This window comes from Procambarus clarkii, chromosome 58 (assembly GCF_040958095.1).
Source record: "Procambarus clarkii isolate CNS0578487 chromosome 58, FALCON_Pclarkii_2.0, whole genome shotgun sequence".
NCBI classification, from domain to species: domain Eukaryota; kingdom Metazoa; phylum Arthropoda; class Malacostraca; order Decapoda; family Cambaridae; genus Procambarus; species Procambarus clarkii.
In genome coordinates, this window is record NC_091207.1 from 30,930,823 (window position 1) to 30,947,247 (window position 16,425).

General features: G+C 44.7%; 1 protein-coding gene across 5 annotated transcripts; it reads right to left on the reverse strand.

Moving 5' to 3' along the window:
• Positions 1 to 3,770: 3,770 nt before the first annotated feature.
• Positions 3,771 to 11,206, reverse strand: LOC123748715 (uncharacterized). Of its 5 annotated transcripts, none has more exons than XM_069306467.1 (3): positions 11,112 to 11,206; positions 9,164 to 9,291; positions 3,771 to 5,059 (listed from the first exon to the last, which is right to left on the reverse strand). In XM_069306467.1, exon 3 carries the CDS (start codon positions 5,022 to 5,024, stop codon positions 3,987 to 3,989), a length of 1,038 nt encoding a protein of 345 aa, XP_069162568.1. In that variant the 5' UTR covers positions 5,025 to 5,059; positions 9,164 to 9,291; positions 11,112 to 11,206; the 3' UTR covers positions 3,771 to 3,986. The 5 variants fall into 5 exon arrangements, with proteins under 5 accessions (XP_069162568.1, XP_069162571.1, XP_069162570.1 ...); XM_069306466.1 differs by having other exon boundaries at positions 3,772 to 5,059; positions 9,156 to 9,291; XM_069306470.1 differs by lacking the exon at positions 9,164 to 9,291 and having other exon boundaries at positions 11,050 to 11,162.
• Between the last annotated feature and the right edge of the window lie 5,219 nt (positions 11,207 to 16,425).

Sequence of the window (16,425 nt, forward strand, 5' to 3'; positions counted from 1 at the left end):
ACCCCAAAAGAGTATCATAGAGGTGAAGGACCGGTGAAACATCGGGAACGAACTTACCCGCTATCTTGCGGATACGCTTCCAGATCTGAGCCAGAGGAGTTTCGGACGTAATTGTTGAGACATAAGATGCCCAACATTCACGTTTAGCCGTACGGATGGCCCTACGGGCCACTGCACTCGCTTTCCGAAAGAAAAGAAAAGAATCGGTCGTCTGCCTACGGCGGTGCCTCTTCCAGGCTGCATGCTTACAGCGGACAGCCCGAGCACAGTCCGCATTCCACCAGGGAACGCACTTCCATGGACCCCGAGAGGAAGAGCGAGGGATAGAGCAGAGGGCAGCGTTGAAGAGTGTCATGAAAAAGGAGGAGAGAGAGGCAGAAGGGAGAGGTCAGAGAGAGCAGCACTGAGGGTAAATAGGGTTCAGTCCGCCTTAGCAAACTGCCACCTAGGGAAAGAGAGGGAAGGGCGAAAAGAGAAAAAGGAAACAAGGATAGGGAAATGATCACTTCCATGGAGGTCATCAAGAACCTGCCACGTGAAATCTAAGTAAAGAGAAGAAGAGCAGAGAGAAAGATCAAGACAAGAAAGGATGCGAGTCCGAGAGTCCAAATGAGTGGGCTCACCAGAATTCAGAAGAGACAGGGAAGAAGAAAGGAGAAACGGCTCAAGAAGGCGACCCCGGGTATTCGTCAGAACGTCACCCCAAAGAGAATGACGACAATTGAAGTCACACAGCAGGAGCACAGGCTCCGGCAAGGAGTCTAGGAGGTGTTTCAAATCAGGAAGAGAAAGCGGGACACTCGGGTGGAGATAAATGGAACAAACCGTGTACCATTTCCCCACAAAGATACGAGCAGCAGAACAATGGAGAGGCGAAGGAAAAAGTAAAGGAACAAAGGGAACATCAGCACGAATCAAGAGAGCAGAAGAATTAGAAGCCCCAGCAACGGCTGGGGGGGGTGGAGGGTGAGAGAAAGGAATAGCCACGAAAACGACCAGGACGAGCACCAAGCATCAGCTCCTGGAGACAGACACAAAGGGGCGAAAATCGCGAAATCAGAAGTTGGAGTTCGAGGAAATTGGCGTAATAACCTCGAACGTTCCATTGAAGAATGGACAATGACGAGAAGAGAAAGGACAAAAAGAGAGAACAAGGAAGAAACAAAGGCGAAAGAGCAACAGAGCACGTTAAAGAATATCAGGGTAGGGATCAGGGTCAGCAAAGTCAGGGTTAGGGGGCATGGGTAAACTGAGCAAAGACGGAGGGAAGGAAACGGGAGAACAGATCAGAGGTGGGCGGGCGGAGTCCGGAGGAGGAGGAGGAGGAGGAAGAGGAGGAGTCAAGGACAGCAGCAGGAAGAGGAGGGGTAGAAAGAGGGGAGCGTACCTCAGCATGGGCAGCAACCGAGAGGGAAGCGGGGGCTAAAGAAACCTCCATAGCAGGAACAGGGGGCGCAACCACCGAAATGGGAGGGGAAGGAGCGAGAGAGGCAGAAGTAGGGGCCGAGGAAGAAAGCGAAACCTTCTTACCCGCCGGGGAGGAGGAAGGAGAGGAGCCAGGTTTACGCTATTACGTAAAGAGACAGGTGTCCCAGCAACCACGTACTGGGCAACGGATTCTAGCGTCTCAACAGGAGAAGCTGAACGAGAGCACACATGACGGCCGTTTGGAGAGCGATGGACATCAGCCCGCACCGACAGGCGGCGGGGAGAGTCAAGAGACGGATTGGAAGGATGGGAAGGAGGAACGGAGGGAGACGAGGAAGAAGACACAGGAGACACGACAGACCGGGTAGATAGAAGGGGAACCCCAGACAGAGGACCAGGAGGTGGATCCTTCGGGAGAGGACCCAAAGGAACAGAGGAGGGGGCAGTGGGCGTATCAGGGTCCAAGGCCCAGAAACGGTTGTGATTCTGAGGAAGGCGGGAAGGACGAGGAGAGGAAGAGCGCAACACGCGAGCATAAGAGATATTAGCATAAGGCGGGAGCCGGCGAACCTGGCGTCTCGCCTCAGGAAAAGATAAACGCTCCCGGTGCTTCAAGTTGAGGACGGCTACCTCAAGCTTGTAATGGACACACGCACGGGAGAAGGTAGGATGGGCCTCACCGCAGTTGAGGCAACGAGCCTGGGGAGAAGTGCACTCCGACTTAAGAGTGACCTTCGCCACCACACAAAGGACAGAGAGAGACAGTCCCGGAGCAGCGGAGGGCATCATGCCCAAACCTCCAGCACTTGTTGCAGAGCCGAGGAGAAGGAATGTACTCCTGGACAGAGCACCTGGCACCAGCAAGAATGACAGAGGGTGGAAGGGTCCTACCATCAAAGGTAATCTTCACAACCCGGAGGGGTTGACGGCGACTACCACGAGGGGGACGAGTAAACGTGTCCACCTGGAGAATAGAATGGCCCTGGGCAGCAAGGATATGTCGAATATCGTCGTGGCAGTCGCGCAGGTCCCGAACACCGGTCGCAACATGGGGCGGGAGCAGAATAGTGCCAACACTGGCATTCAACTGAGCGTTCTTCGAGACCCGAACAGGGGTCTCGCCAAGGCAGGATAAAGCAGCCAAGCAGGAAGCAGCATCCTGAGAAGGAGCAGCAACGACACGTGTACCGAGACGAGTGGGGTTGAAAGTAATGGAGGCATCCACGGAATCAACGAGATGTCGATGGAGGGAGAAATTGTCAGGAGGCGCAGAATCAAGAGGGAGGAGATCAAAATATTTGGCCCACGAAGCGGGACCAAACAAGGCTTGATAGGTAGCAGAACTGGAAGGAATCGAGCGAGGGCGGCCGTGACGAGGACGGCGGTGAGAACCCCCAGAGAGAGAGGGGTTAAAAGGCGCAGTAGTTACAACTAGAGAAGGAGCCGCGCCAGGGGACGAGGTAGTCACCACTGGGGGCTTGGGGCTCGACCCAACCACAGAGGAGGGAGGGGAGCCAGGGGAAGGAGTCAGAGAGGCCAAAGAAGGAGCAAGGTCGGGGCCCAATGCAGCGGAGGCTACAGAGCCCGGTCTTCCAACACGGACTGACTCGGGGGCTTGGTCGCCCACCCCACGAGCCTGAGAAGGTAAACCAGAAACAGCCGAAACAGGGGTCATCATCATTACGAAAAGAAACATTTATTCACGAATGTGCCCCCACACCCACCATGGAGCCACAATTAGAGGCAGGACACCCAACAAGAAGCTATCGCCGATCTTGCCGGGGCCTCCTAGGGGTGCGTCGTGAGTATACGCCCCACAAACGCCACCTTAAGAAACCGACAGTCCGTCGAGATCAGGTTCAGTGACGAAAGGGGGATTGACAATAAAAGGTTCCCCTCGCTCTCGACGTCGGGTACTACAGTTCTACGGGTGCAAGAGTATGCCTCCTCAAGCACCTGGGCGTCAAAATAGAAGAAGTCCAAGGGAAGAACCAGAACAAGCAAAAGGTCGGCAGGAAACGGCAAGCAGATAGGAGAAGAGGGGGGGAGAAAAACGAAACAGAAGGAAAAGGAAAAGGTGCCCAGCAGAATTGGAGCGGACTGCAGCAGGAGCACAAGGCTAGAAAAGGACAGAGGACTGTCCCAAGGAGCATCACACTCTGGCAGCCGCCCACTAAGCCCCCACACGGCAACAACGAGCTGAGCTTGGGGTGCACAATAAACTAGCTGCCTCCGGTGGCAACAACAAGCATTGACTCTTGGAGACAAGACACAAAGCAATGAACATTGAAATCAGAAGTTGGAGTTCAGGAAAACTTACAAAGAAACCACGAATATTTAATTGAAGAATAGACATGCTAAGAGTCATTTTATAAAAAGATAGTTTATAGTTACAAAACACGCGTCAGTTTATAATTAAAAATTAGGCTTCAGTTTATTTAAAAATGCATCAGTTTATAATTAAAAGAAGCATTCGTCAGTTTATATTAAAAACATTTTGAGTCGGTTTAAAACTAGAAAATGCATCAGTTTATAATTAAAAGAGCATGAGTCAGTTGTCATTGCTGAGGGTAGAATCCTGCAGTGTAGTAACCTCTTACGTTGTATCCATTCTCGTCATATATTGAATATCGATGACTTGGTCTGTAAGATTCACTGGAGTTGCTTAACAAGGAAGCTCCATACTTTATGACAGTGGAGTATTCTTGAGGTATACTGACGTTTTCTTTACAAGGTTGAGGAATATCACCATAGTGGAGCGAAAATGGGTCGGCCTTAGTAATGCTCGACTGGGTATTCTGGACTCTTGAGGTATAAGGCATGTACGTTTCCTTGGCGGAAGGCCAGAGGCATCTGCGCTTAGAGGGATTCACTTCTATGGCTTCTGGCATCTGACAGTAGAGCCATTCTTCCTTTACTTGTCGATGTTTTTCTTCTTTATCCCTTTCTTCACTTGAATACCACTTCACTTGGGTATTCTGGACTCCTGAGGTATAAGGCATGTACGATTCCTTGTAGGAACGCCAAAGGCATCTGCGCTTAGAGGGATTTACTTCTATGGCTTCTGGCATCTGACAGTCAAGCCATTCTTCCTTTACTTGTCGATGTTTTTCTTCTTTATCCCTTTCTTCACTTGAATACCACTTCACTTGGGTATTCTGGACTCCTGAGGTATAAGGCATGTACGATTCCTTGGCGGAAGGCCAAAGGCATCTGCGCTTAGAGGAATTCACTTCTATGGCTTCTGGCATCTGACAGTCAAGCCATTCTTCCTTTACTTGTCGATGTTTTTCTTCTTTATCCCTTTCTTCACTTGAATACCAAATCTTGTGAAAAGGTAAAAAATTATTATTTCTTGCGGTACTACGGTACCCCAAGAAATTTTCTTGCTTCGTTCTTCTACGGGACTTGATTGGTTCCATTCTAGGTGTAGAAGTAGGTTTAGAAAGATCATGGGTTTCTGGTATCCTGTAGTCTAGTATTTTCTCCTCTACTTGTCGACGCTTTTTATTTTCTTTATCACTAGAATACCAAATCTTCTGTAAAGTTGTAAAATTATTTTCTGACTGGTTTCTACGGTACTCGCTTGATTCCATTCTATGAGAAGTTGAACCGTCTGGATATGTTCAGTCTGTGGAAGGTGACCTGAAGATTAATTATTTAAAACTGAAAATTGTAAAGTTGTAACCTAATCTCACCTGTTACCTTTAGTTTTAATAAGACTGCAAAGTACCTATTGACTCAGACGAGGAAGCTCATACCTATATCACACCAAACTCATTTATGTATTAGCCTACGTAGCATATGTATGGGGCAAGTAACAAAAGTAGCAGCAAGTCATCCAAAGTAAATATATATAATTTGTTCCATAAATTGACAGGGTCCCGATATTACAGTCGGGTTCGTTCTCGACTCGCAATCGTGAATTCAGGATTCGAATCCCATGCGGGACAAAAATGGTTGGGCGCATATGCTATCCCCTAATGCCTCTGTTCACGTGGCTGTAAATATGTACCCAGGAGTTAGTCGGCTTGTTATGGAGTTGAATCCTGGGGAGAGTCAGTAATTCGACCCCTGGGGACCTCGACATAAGCCTAACGTATATATACACTGGCTGCCTGTCCCCCAAAACAATGTATTATTATTGTTATTATTATTATTATTATTATTATTATTATTATTATTATTAACCCTCTTTTAAAACTGGCATTTTATCAGCACTGTTTTGACGATCTTACCTTTTGCTAAGATCTTACCCTAGTTCTCTACAACTAAGACTTGTGCTATGCACAAGTCTTAGTTGTAGAAACTTGAAGCCATGATTGGTGACCCAGGACGACACTGCATCAATCGCTAGTTGAAGCCGCCACAGGAGAAAAGGCGGATCAACACCATGACAACAGAGAGTAAGGTCGTCAACATAGAGCTGAGAAAATGACATAGGTAAGGAAGGAAAGAATACTATTGAGAGCAACCGAGCAACCATGAAAGAGAGTAGCGCTCAGAACACTACCTTGGGGTACTACCTCGTAGTGTCGAAAAGTGGCAGATAACGCGGTACCAAGCCTCGCTCTAAAGGAACGACTAGAGAGGAAGCGTTGGAGGAAGAGAGGGAGATTACCACGAAGGCCAAAATAACGGAGCTAGGACAGAATATGGTATGTCCAGGCGGTATCATACACCTTTTCCAGGTTTAAGATCAGGAAGAGAAAGCAGGACATTAAGGAGAGAAATGAAACTGACTGTATACCATTAATCACAAAGATACGGGCCGCATAACACTGAATATGCAACTGAAAAAGTAGGGGAACGTAGGTACTATCATGATGGATCAAGAGAGCAGTAGTGTTATGGGTCCCAGCAAGAGCAGGAGTGGGGGGAGAGAAAGGAATAACCACGGAAGTGACCAGGACGAGTGCTAACTATCGGCGTCTGGAGACAGACACAAAGTGGTTAAAACTGCATGATAAGAAGTTGGAGTTCATGGAAGTTGGCATAAAAACCACGAATATTCAATTGAAGAATAGACATTGTCAAAAGCAGAGATAACAGAAACAGAGATAAGGAAGAAACAAAGGCAAACAACGCAGACTAAGATAGATCAGGATCAGTGAAATCAGGGTTACGAGGCATATGCAAATCTAGTAAAGACGATGGAGTCAAGAGAGCGGAAGGATGGACCAGAGGCGGACTGACAGGCCTGAGTGGGAGGAGTCATTGAGGAAGGGCGGTCAAGGGAATCAAAGGAAGGAAGGACAAACAGGGGAGTGCACTGGAGCAAGAACAGCATCCGAAAGAGACTCTGGGACCTCTATAGCTGCGACAGGCGACTCCGCCACTGAAATGGGAGGGGATGCAGGGACAGATTCGGAAGGTGAAGAATATAGCGATGCCGTCTTACCCACCAGGGAGGAAGAAGGAGAGGAGAGGAGCCAGGTTTACATTTCTCACGCAGAGAGACAAGCATATCAACAGCAATGTACTGGGCGATAGCCTCTACAGTGTCAAGAGGAGAAGGAGAATGAGAGCTAACAATACGAAGATTGCCGGGAGGAGGATGGACAACGGCCTGGACAGAAAGGCGTTGTAGAGGGCCAAAAGACAGAGGGAAGGGCTGAAAAGGAGGATTTGGGTGAAAAGGTAAGGGGGACACAGAAGACAGGGAAGACTGTGAAGGAAGGAAAGATACTCCAGACGGAGAACCAGGAGGAAGACCCTCTGGACCTCTCTCCTATGCCCAGAAAGCATAGGAGCAGGCGAGGTAGTGGTAAAAGTGTTGGAGTCTATGGCCTGGAAACAGTTGAGAAACTGAGAAAGTGGGAGAGGGCGAGGAGAAGTGGATCGCAACACACGAGCGTAAGACATGCCAGAGGAAGAGGGGAAGATGGCAAACCTGGCGTCACGCCTCAGGAAAAGATATACGATCGTAATTTTTCAAATTGAGAATGGCTTCCTCAAATTTGTAGTGCACACATGCGCAGAAGACAAGATGGGCGTCACCGCAATTGATGCAGTGAGCTTGGGTAGAGGAGCACTCCGTCTTAAAATGACCAGAATGTCCACACAAGGGGGGATACACACCCCTCACTTGTGCACTTGAAGGGACCATGCCCAAATCTCCAGCACATCTTCTGTGCCAGGTATGTACGACGGGCTCACCAAAGCCCGTTCTGCTTGGAACTTTTTGTTCCGTGTAGCTGAATCTAGAAGATCATCTCCAGCAGCTATTGCAGAGGCGAGGAGAGGGGATGTACTCCTGTACAGAGCATCTGGCACCAGCAGGAATTACGGAAGATGTAAGGGACCTACTATAAAAAGTGATCTTAACTATGGGAAGAGTCTGACGACCACCACCACGAGAGGGTCGCGTGAATATATCAATCTGGATAGAATGACCTTGGGCCTCGAGAATATTTTTTATTTCCTCGAAGCAGTCTTTCAGTTCCCTATCACCAGTCGCAACATGGTACGACAGAATAACTATGCCAATGCTGCCATTTAACCTGACATTATTGGAGATCCGAACAGAGGGGTCTCTAATGCAGGACAACGTAGCGAAGCAGTCAGCCGCTTCCCGAGAATTCGTGCAATGACACATGTACCAGTAAGGGTGGGGTTGAAAGTGACAAAGGTATCCACCGAATCAACTAGGTGTTTATGGAGGAATAAATCGTCAGGACGTGTAGAATAAACATGAGAGCAAAATACTTAGTTCACTTAGCAGGACCAAACAAATCTTGGAATGTATTAGATCGGGAAGGAATCGTGTACATACAAGTGCGGAGGTGACGGCCCGGAGCACCTCCAGTAAGGGGATGGGGAGTTATCTCACATCCAGAGGAGGAGAATTCTCCTCCGCTTAATTCCATCCTCTACGCATCCCTCTCTCCATTTCTCTCAGCTTCCCTCCCTCCCTCCCATTCTTTCAACTTGCCTGCCTGCCTGCCTACCGTTCTCACAGCTTACCACTCATTCACATTCAACTTCCCTCCCCCCCACATTCTCTCAACTTCTCTCCCACCCCCCCCACATTCTCTCAACTTCTCTCCCCCCCCTCACATTCTCTCAACTTCTCCCCCCCCCCACATTCTCTCAACTTCCCTCCCTCCCCCCTCATTCTCTCAACTTCCCTCCCCCACCTCATTCTCTCAACTTCCCTTCCCCCTCCACCTCATTCTCTCAACTTCCCTCCCCCCCCCCCCACCTCATTCTCTCAACTTCCCTCCCCCCCACCTCATTCTCTCAACTTCCCTCCCCCACCACCTCATTCTCTCAACTTCTCTCCCTCCCTCCCAACTTCCTTCCCTCCCTCCCTCATTCTCTCAGTTTACCGCCCTCTCATTCTCTCACCTTCCCTCACTCGATAACATTCTTTCAACTTCCCTTCCTTTCGAGGGTTGCATGGCACTCCCGAGACCTCTGTTTGCCTTATGTATCTAAAAGATTTAGATTCAGGAGTGAGCAGCAATATTGGCAAATTTATAGACAATGCGAACATTGGAAAGGATATATATATATATATATATATATATATATATATATATATATATATATATATATATATATATATATATATATATATATATATTGTGACGATAATCTCTTTCAAGAGAGATTGAGCCTGCTCTTCCCTCCAAAGTACGTCACCTCAACATATAATATAGAAGATATATCCAACAAGTATCACCAAAACGTTTTGCCCAGAGAGCAAAACGTATCCAGCCCACCGGCGCACCTGCTCGCCTCCGCCACCGTTAACCAGCAAACTGCTTGTCCATCGCCTGCCTGTCGCTGATTGGCTGGTGTCCAGTCGCACCTGCCCCACCACCCTCCGCCACAATTTGATGTCTGGGCTACAGCGACCTAGGGAAGGCAGAATATCTCAGTGCTCCCACACAGTTGACACGTCTCATTGGTAGACTAAGCCATGGCTTACGTGTACTAAGGGAGGTGGCAGCTTGAAGCCAATATTCCTGCACTAATATTTACTTTGCTATTATTCACTTGTCTTATCGTAACTTTTCATTTGCCAGTGATTATTCTTATTATTTTGTTTGTTGATTTGTCTGTTACATTTTTATACTCCATTTTATTCATGTCTTGCTTTTCTAACGTAATTAAAATTTCATTGTTAAATTTACTTGTGTTTTGTGTGTCTTCCCATTACCTTACCACAGACGAAAGTTCCAGCTTTTCTCTTTTTTTTTCTTTATGTGACGAGGCCATGCCCCTAGCTTTTGAAACAGCCGAACACCAACGCGTTACCGTCACAATATATATATATATATATATATATATATATTATATATATATATATGTCGTACCTAATAGCCAGAACGCACTTTTCAGCCTACTATTCAAGGCCAGATTTGCCTAATAAGCCAAGTTTTCATGAATTAATATATTTTCTCTATTTTTTTTTCTTATGAAATGATGAAGATCCCCATTTCATTATGTATGAGGTCAATTTTCTTTTATTGAAGTTAAAATTAGCGTAGATATATGACCGAACCTAACCAACCCTACCTAACCTAACCTAACCTATCTTTATAGGTTAGGTTAGGTTAGGTAGCAGAAAAAGTTAGGCTAGGTTAGGTTAGGTAGGTTAGGTAGTCGAAAATACATTAATTCATGAAAACTTGGCTTATTAGGCAAATCTGGCCTTGAATAGTAGGCTGAAAAGTGCGTTCTGGCTATTAAGTACGACATATATATATATATATATATATATATATATATATATATATATATATATATATATATATATATATATATATATATATATATATATATATATTCAGAAGACGATCACTTCAAGACGATCTAAATACCCTTTGAAATGGTCAAAAGACTGACAGATTCAGTTTATTGCTAACAATTGTATGGTTCTGAGGCTGGACAATGAGTTGCTACGTATCAGTTCGATGGTATTGAGATTGAATAGTCTAGTGGCATGAAGAGATCTATGGGGGGTCATTAGTAGTAGTAATTTAAAACTAAAAATTCAATGCATGTTCGAAATAAGGCAAATACGATACTGGGGTTTAATTCTATAAACGTTAGCAATGAAACCATTCTTCAGCTATTCCTAGTGCTTGTTAGGCCTTCATTTAGATTATGCAGTTCAGTTTTGGTCTGAGTTCAGTGAAGAATGAAATAAATCCTAGGAATTTTAAATCTTCCACATGAGGAGAGGGGAAGAGGAAGGTGGGAGACTGAGAGACTGGCGTGAGAGACGAAAGGAGAGCAGGGAGAGGGAAGGGGGTTACTGAGGGAGTATGTTGAGGAAGGGGGGAAAGGTGTGAAGAGAGGAGTGGGAGGGGCGGTGGGGGGGGGTGTTAAGAGAGGAGTGGGAGGGGGGTACAGGGAGGGACCACAGTGCAGCCTGGTACCCGCTCCAGGTTATTGTTCGGACAAACTCACAAACTAATACTTTGGTCGGGTCTCACTCCTGGTTTAATTTTCAGTAATGGTTTAAATAACTTTCAGGAAAAAATGGAAAACTAGAATTCAAATAAAGGAATTCCTTTCCTAACTAGCAGACCTTCAACTTGGCCATTCAATCAGAAGTTATCCAACGAGAAGGGACAACGAGTACTACACAACACGACAACAGTATACTTAATGTAGTGATGAAGACCACAAGTCTTCTGTTATACGGATCACAAAATACCACTGCTCACAAAAAGAGTGTCCTCGGGCAGCACTTTGACTCCACTACACCAGCAGTCCCTCTCTCACTCGCCCAACCCGTCCTCAACTCAAGTCCATTACATCCAGCGGTCGACCCCACAGACGCATTCATAAATTTTTACATGCTGTTCATTCAAAACGGGATTTTTTTCAAATATAAATTAATGTTATTATATATTAGAATATTGTGCAAATATAGGAATAGGTTAGGTATTTAGATTCTGTTGGCGATTATTTGTATTTCAACCCGTCCTCGACTCAAGTCCATTACATCCAGCAGTAGACCCCACAGGCGCATTCATAAATTTTAATATGCTGTTCATTCAAAACGGGAATTTTCTCAAGTATAAATTAATATTATCATATATTAGCATATTGTGCATATATAGGCATAGATTAGGTTAGGTGTTTAGGTTCTGTTGGCGATTATTTGTATTTGTAGTACGTGGGTGAAGCATTTATAGCATTGTGATTCGAACAAAATTCGTCAGTGAAACACTTGTTCCGGATATGTTCGAACGTCAGCAGTTGTGAGTCGTGTGTAAACCGCTTTTCATTCATAAACAGGGGGTTTGGCGGGTGGATGGAATCACTTTTGGATCTTTGTTTGGAGGACGGGCTGTTGTATTTGTAGTACGTGGGTGAAGCATTTACAGCGTTGTGGTTCGATCAACCCGTCCTCGACTCAAGTCCGTTACATCCAGCGGTCGCCCCCACAGACGCATTCATAAATTTTAACTTGCTGTTCATTCAAAACAAGAATTTTCTCAAATATAAATTAATATTATAATATATTAGCATATTGTGCATATATAGGCATAGGTTAGGTATTTAGGTTCGGTTGGCGATTATTTGCATTTGTAGTACGTGGGTGAAGCATTTATAGCGATGTGGTTCGAACAAAACTCGTCAGTGAAACACTTGTTCCGGATATGTTCGAACGTCAGCAGTTGTGAGTCGTGTGTAAATCGCTTTTCATTCATAAACAGGGGGTTTGGCGGGTGCATGGAATCACTTTTGGATCTATGTTTGGAGGACGGGCTGGGTTTGATCAAACGTCGTCAGTGAAGCACTTGTTCCGGAAGTGTTCGAACGTCATCAGTTGAGAGTCAGCCCGTCCTCCAAACAAAGATCCAAAAGTGATTCCATGCACCCGCCAAACCCCCTGTTTATGAATGAAAAGCGGTTTACACACGACTCGCAACTGCTGACGTTCGAACATATCCGGAACAAGTGTTTCACTGACGAATTTTGTTCGAATCACAACGCTATAAATGCTTCACCCACGTACTGCAAATACAAATAATCGGCAACAGAACCTAAACACCTAACCTAACCTATGCCTATATATGCACAATATGCTAATATATTATAATATTAATTTATACTTGAGAAAATTCCCGTTTTGAATGAACAGCATGTTAAAATTTATGAATGCGTCTCTGGGGTCGATATCTGGATGCAATGGACTTGAGTCGAGGACGGGTTGTGAGAGTCGTGTGTAAACCATTCTTCATCCATAAACAGGGGGTTTGGCGGGTGGATGGAATCACTTTCGGGTATTCATTTGGAGGACGGGCTGCACTCCACAACACCAGCTGTCTCCCTCTCTCTCTCTCTCACTCGCCACTTGTCCATCGAACATGTTCCAACACTTCTCCCAAAGTTTCGTAAATAACCCCTAATACTAGTTCACACGGCTCTCATATTTTTTTTAAGATCAATATAAATCAAGTCACAATATTTATGTTGATAAGTTTTTTACGGTAATCAGGCAATATATATATATATATATATATATATATATATATATATATATATATATATATATATATATATATATATATATATATATATATATATATATATTAGTATATTTTGGTAGCAGTCTTTCCTGTAGACATATATTATTAAATATGACCGAAAAAGTAAGATTAATAATTCTAACACGAATTTTCTCAATCTTTCGTACATTTCTTTTCATTGTTGGAGGTAAATCAAAAATCAATTCTCCAAAATTCATTTTTATTTCTAGTCTGACGCGACACGAGCGCGTTTCGTAAAACTTATTACATTTTCAAAGACTTTAGTTCACAAATACACAACTGAATAGAACTTACGCATCTCCGATTTTATATCTGCATTTGAGTGAGGTGGAAGGGGTGATGTGGCATTAACACAAGACAGAACAAGAGGTGGCATTAATAGGGTATTAATTTCATCAACACAAGACAGAACAAGAGGTGGCATTAATAGGGTATTAATTTCATCAACACAAGACAGAACACGAAACAATGGGTATTGAATAGAAGTGTTTGTAGAAAGCCTATTGGTCCATATTTCTTGATGCTTCTATATTGGAGCGGAGTCTTGAGGTGGGTAGAATATAGTTGTGCAATAATTGGCTGTTGATTGCTGGTGTTGACTTCTTGATGTGTAGTGCCTCGCAAACGTCAAGCCGCCTGCTATCGCTGTATCTATCGATGATTTCTGTGTTGTTTACTAGGATTTCTCTGGCGATGGTTTGGTTGTGGGAAGAGATTATATTTACCTTAATGGAGCCCTGTTGTTTATTCATCGTTAAACGCCTAGAAAGAGATGTTGTTGTCTTGCCTATATACTGGGTTTTTTGGAGCTTACAGTCCCCAAGTGGGCATTTGAAGGCATAGACGACGTTAGTCTCTTTTAAAGCGTTCTGTTTTGTGTCTGGAGAGTTTCTCATGAGTAGGCTGGCCGTTTTTCTGGTTTTATAGTAAATCGTCAGTTGTATCCTCTGATTTTTGTCTGTAGGGATAACGTTTCTATTAACAATATCTTTCAGGACCCTTTCCTCCATTTTATGAGCTGTGGAAAAGAAGTTCCTGTAAAATAGTCTAATAGGGGGTATAGGTGTTGTGTTAGTTGTCTCTTCAGAGGTTGCATGGCTTTTCACTTTCCTTCTTATGATGTCTTTGACGAAACCATTGGAGAAGCCGTTATTGACTAGGACCTGCCTTACCCTACAGAGTTCTTCGTCGACTTGCTTCCATTCTGAGCTGTGGCTGAGAGCACGGTCTACATATGCGTTAACAACACTCCTCTTGTACCTGTCTGGGCAGTCGCTGTTGGCATTTAGGCACATTCCTATGTTCGTTTCCTTAGTGTAGACTGCAGTGTGGAAACCTCCGCCCTTTTCCATGACTGTTACATCTAGAAAGGGCAGCTTCCCATCCTTTTCCATCTCGTAAGTGAAACGCAGCACGGAACTCTGCTCAAATGCCTCCTTCAGCTGCTGCAGATGTCTGACATCAGGTAACTGTGTAAAAATGTCGTCAACATACCTGCAGTATATGGCCGGTTTCAAGTTCATGTCGACTAAGACTTTTTGCTCGATGGTACCCATGTAGAAGTTTGCAAACAGGACACCTAGGGGAGAACCCATGGCGACCCCATCTACTTGCTTATACATGTGCCCATCCGGGCTCAAGAAGGGTGCCTCTTTAGTACAAGCTTGGAGTAGTTTCCTCAGAATATTTTCTGGTATGTCAAGAGGAGTACAGGCTGGATCACGATACACTCTGTCGGCTATCATTCCGATTGTCTCGTCCATAGGTACGTTGGTAAACAGCGATTCTACGTCCAACGAGGCTCTTATCCCTGTGGCCCGTGTGCCCCGCAGTAAGTCAACAAATTCCTTTGGAGACTTCAGGCTGAAGGCGCAAGGAACATAAGGAGTCAGCAGGCCGTTGAGTCGCTTCGCCAGTCTGTACGTGGGTGTGGGTATCTGGCTAATGATTGGCCGAAGTGGGTTTCCAGGCTTGTGCGTCTTGACATTTCCATACGCATATCCAGGTTTATATTCCCCAATGATCTTTGGCAGGTGGAGTCCGGATTTCTTGGCATTCACAGTTTCGATCAGTTTGTTGACCTTTGGTTTTAATTCGGCTTTAGTGTCCTTCGTTACCCTTTGGAACTTAGTTTGGTCAGAGAGTATGATGTTCATTTTCGCCAGATATTCGTCTTTTTTAAGAATGACATATATTGGCGACTTGTCACCTCTCCTGACAACTATCTCCTTGTTCTCACGAAGGCTTTTAGCTGCCGCTTTATGCTCGGGGGACAGTATGGTGCTTCTGTAGTTGCCTCGATTCTTTCCTCCTTCTGCAATAAGTTCTGCTTGTAAGGTATCTTTGGTAGTGACCTTCTTTTGTGTCTCGAGGTCGAATATGTCGTCCAACAGAATTTCCAACTCTACTTTCCGGGCCATCTCACTCGGTCTGGACATAACATGACAGTTTATGCCCAGATTTAGGAGAGTGACTTGGTCCTCAGTGAGGTTAATTCCTGCAAGGTTCAGGAAGCCATCTCTTGGTCGTGGAATTGCCATAGGTCCTCCATATAATGTTGTTAGTTTCTTGATAATCCTTGTTTCAGTGCTGAGGTGATGTTGGTCTGTGAGGATGTCGAGGTGTTGTTCAATGCGGGTACGGATACTATCGTCGATGTTGCTATTTCTCCACTCGTTTGTAGCATGAAGTAGTTGCGTTTTGTTGTCTTTGATTTCATTCTCTGCCTTGTATATCTGATCACGAATCAGATCCTGGCGATATTTTATCGTGAAGGCTTGATTCCTTGCTGCTGGGTCGTGCGTTTTAATATTAGTATATTTTGGTAGCAGTCTTTCCTGTAGACATATATTATTAAATATGACCGAAAAAGTAAGATTAATAATTCTAACACGAATTTTCTCAATCTTTCGTACATTTCGTTTCACTGTTGGAGGTAAATCAAAAATCAATTCTCCAAAATTCATTTTTTATTTCTAGTCTGACGCGACACGAGCGCGTTTCGTAAAACTTATTACATTTTCAAAGACTTTAGTTCACAAATACACAACTGAATAGAACTTACGCATCTCCGATTTTATATCTACATTTGAGTGAGGTGGAAGGGGTGATGTGGCATTAACACAAGACAGAACAAGATGTGGTATTAATAGGGTATTAATTTCATCAACACAAGACAGAACAAGAGTATCAATAGGGTATTAATTTCATCAACACAAGACAGAACACGAAACAATGGATATTGAATAGAAGTGTTTGTAGAAAGCCTATTGGTCCATATTTCTTGATGCTTCTATATTGGAGCGGAGTCTTGAGGTGGGTAGAATATAGTTGTGCAATAATTGGCTGTTGATTGCTGGTGTTGACTTCTTGATGTGTAGTGCCTCGCAAACGTCAAGCCGCCTGCTATCGCTGTATCTATCGATGACTTCTGTGTTGTTTACTAGGATTTCTCTGGCGATGGTTTGGTTGTGGGAAG

What these genes read in the sequence shown, in the direction of transcription:
- LOC123748715 (XM_069306467.1), bottom strand. Translation starts at nt 5,024, where the DNA reads ATGGAATCAAGCGAGTACCGTAGAAACCAGTCAGAAAATAATTTTACA.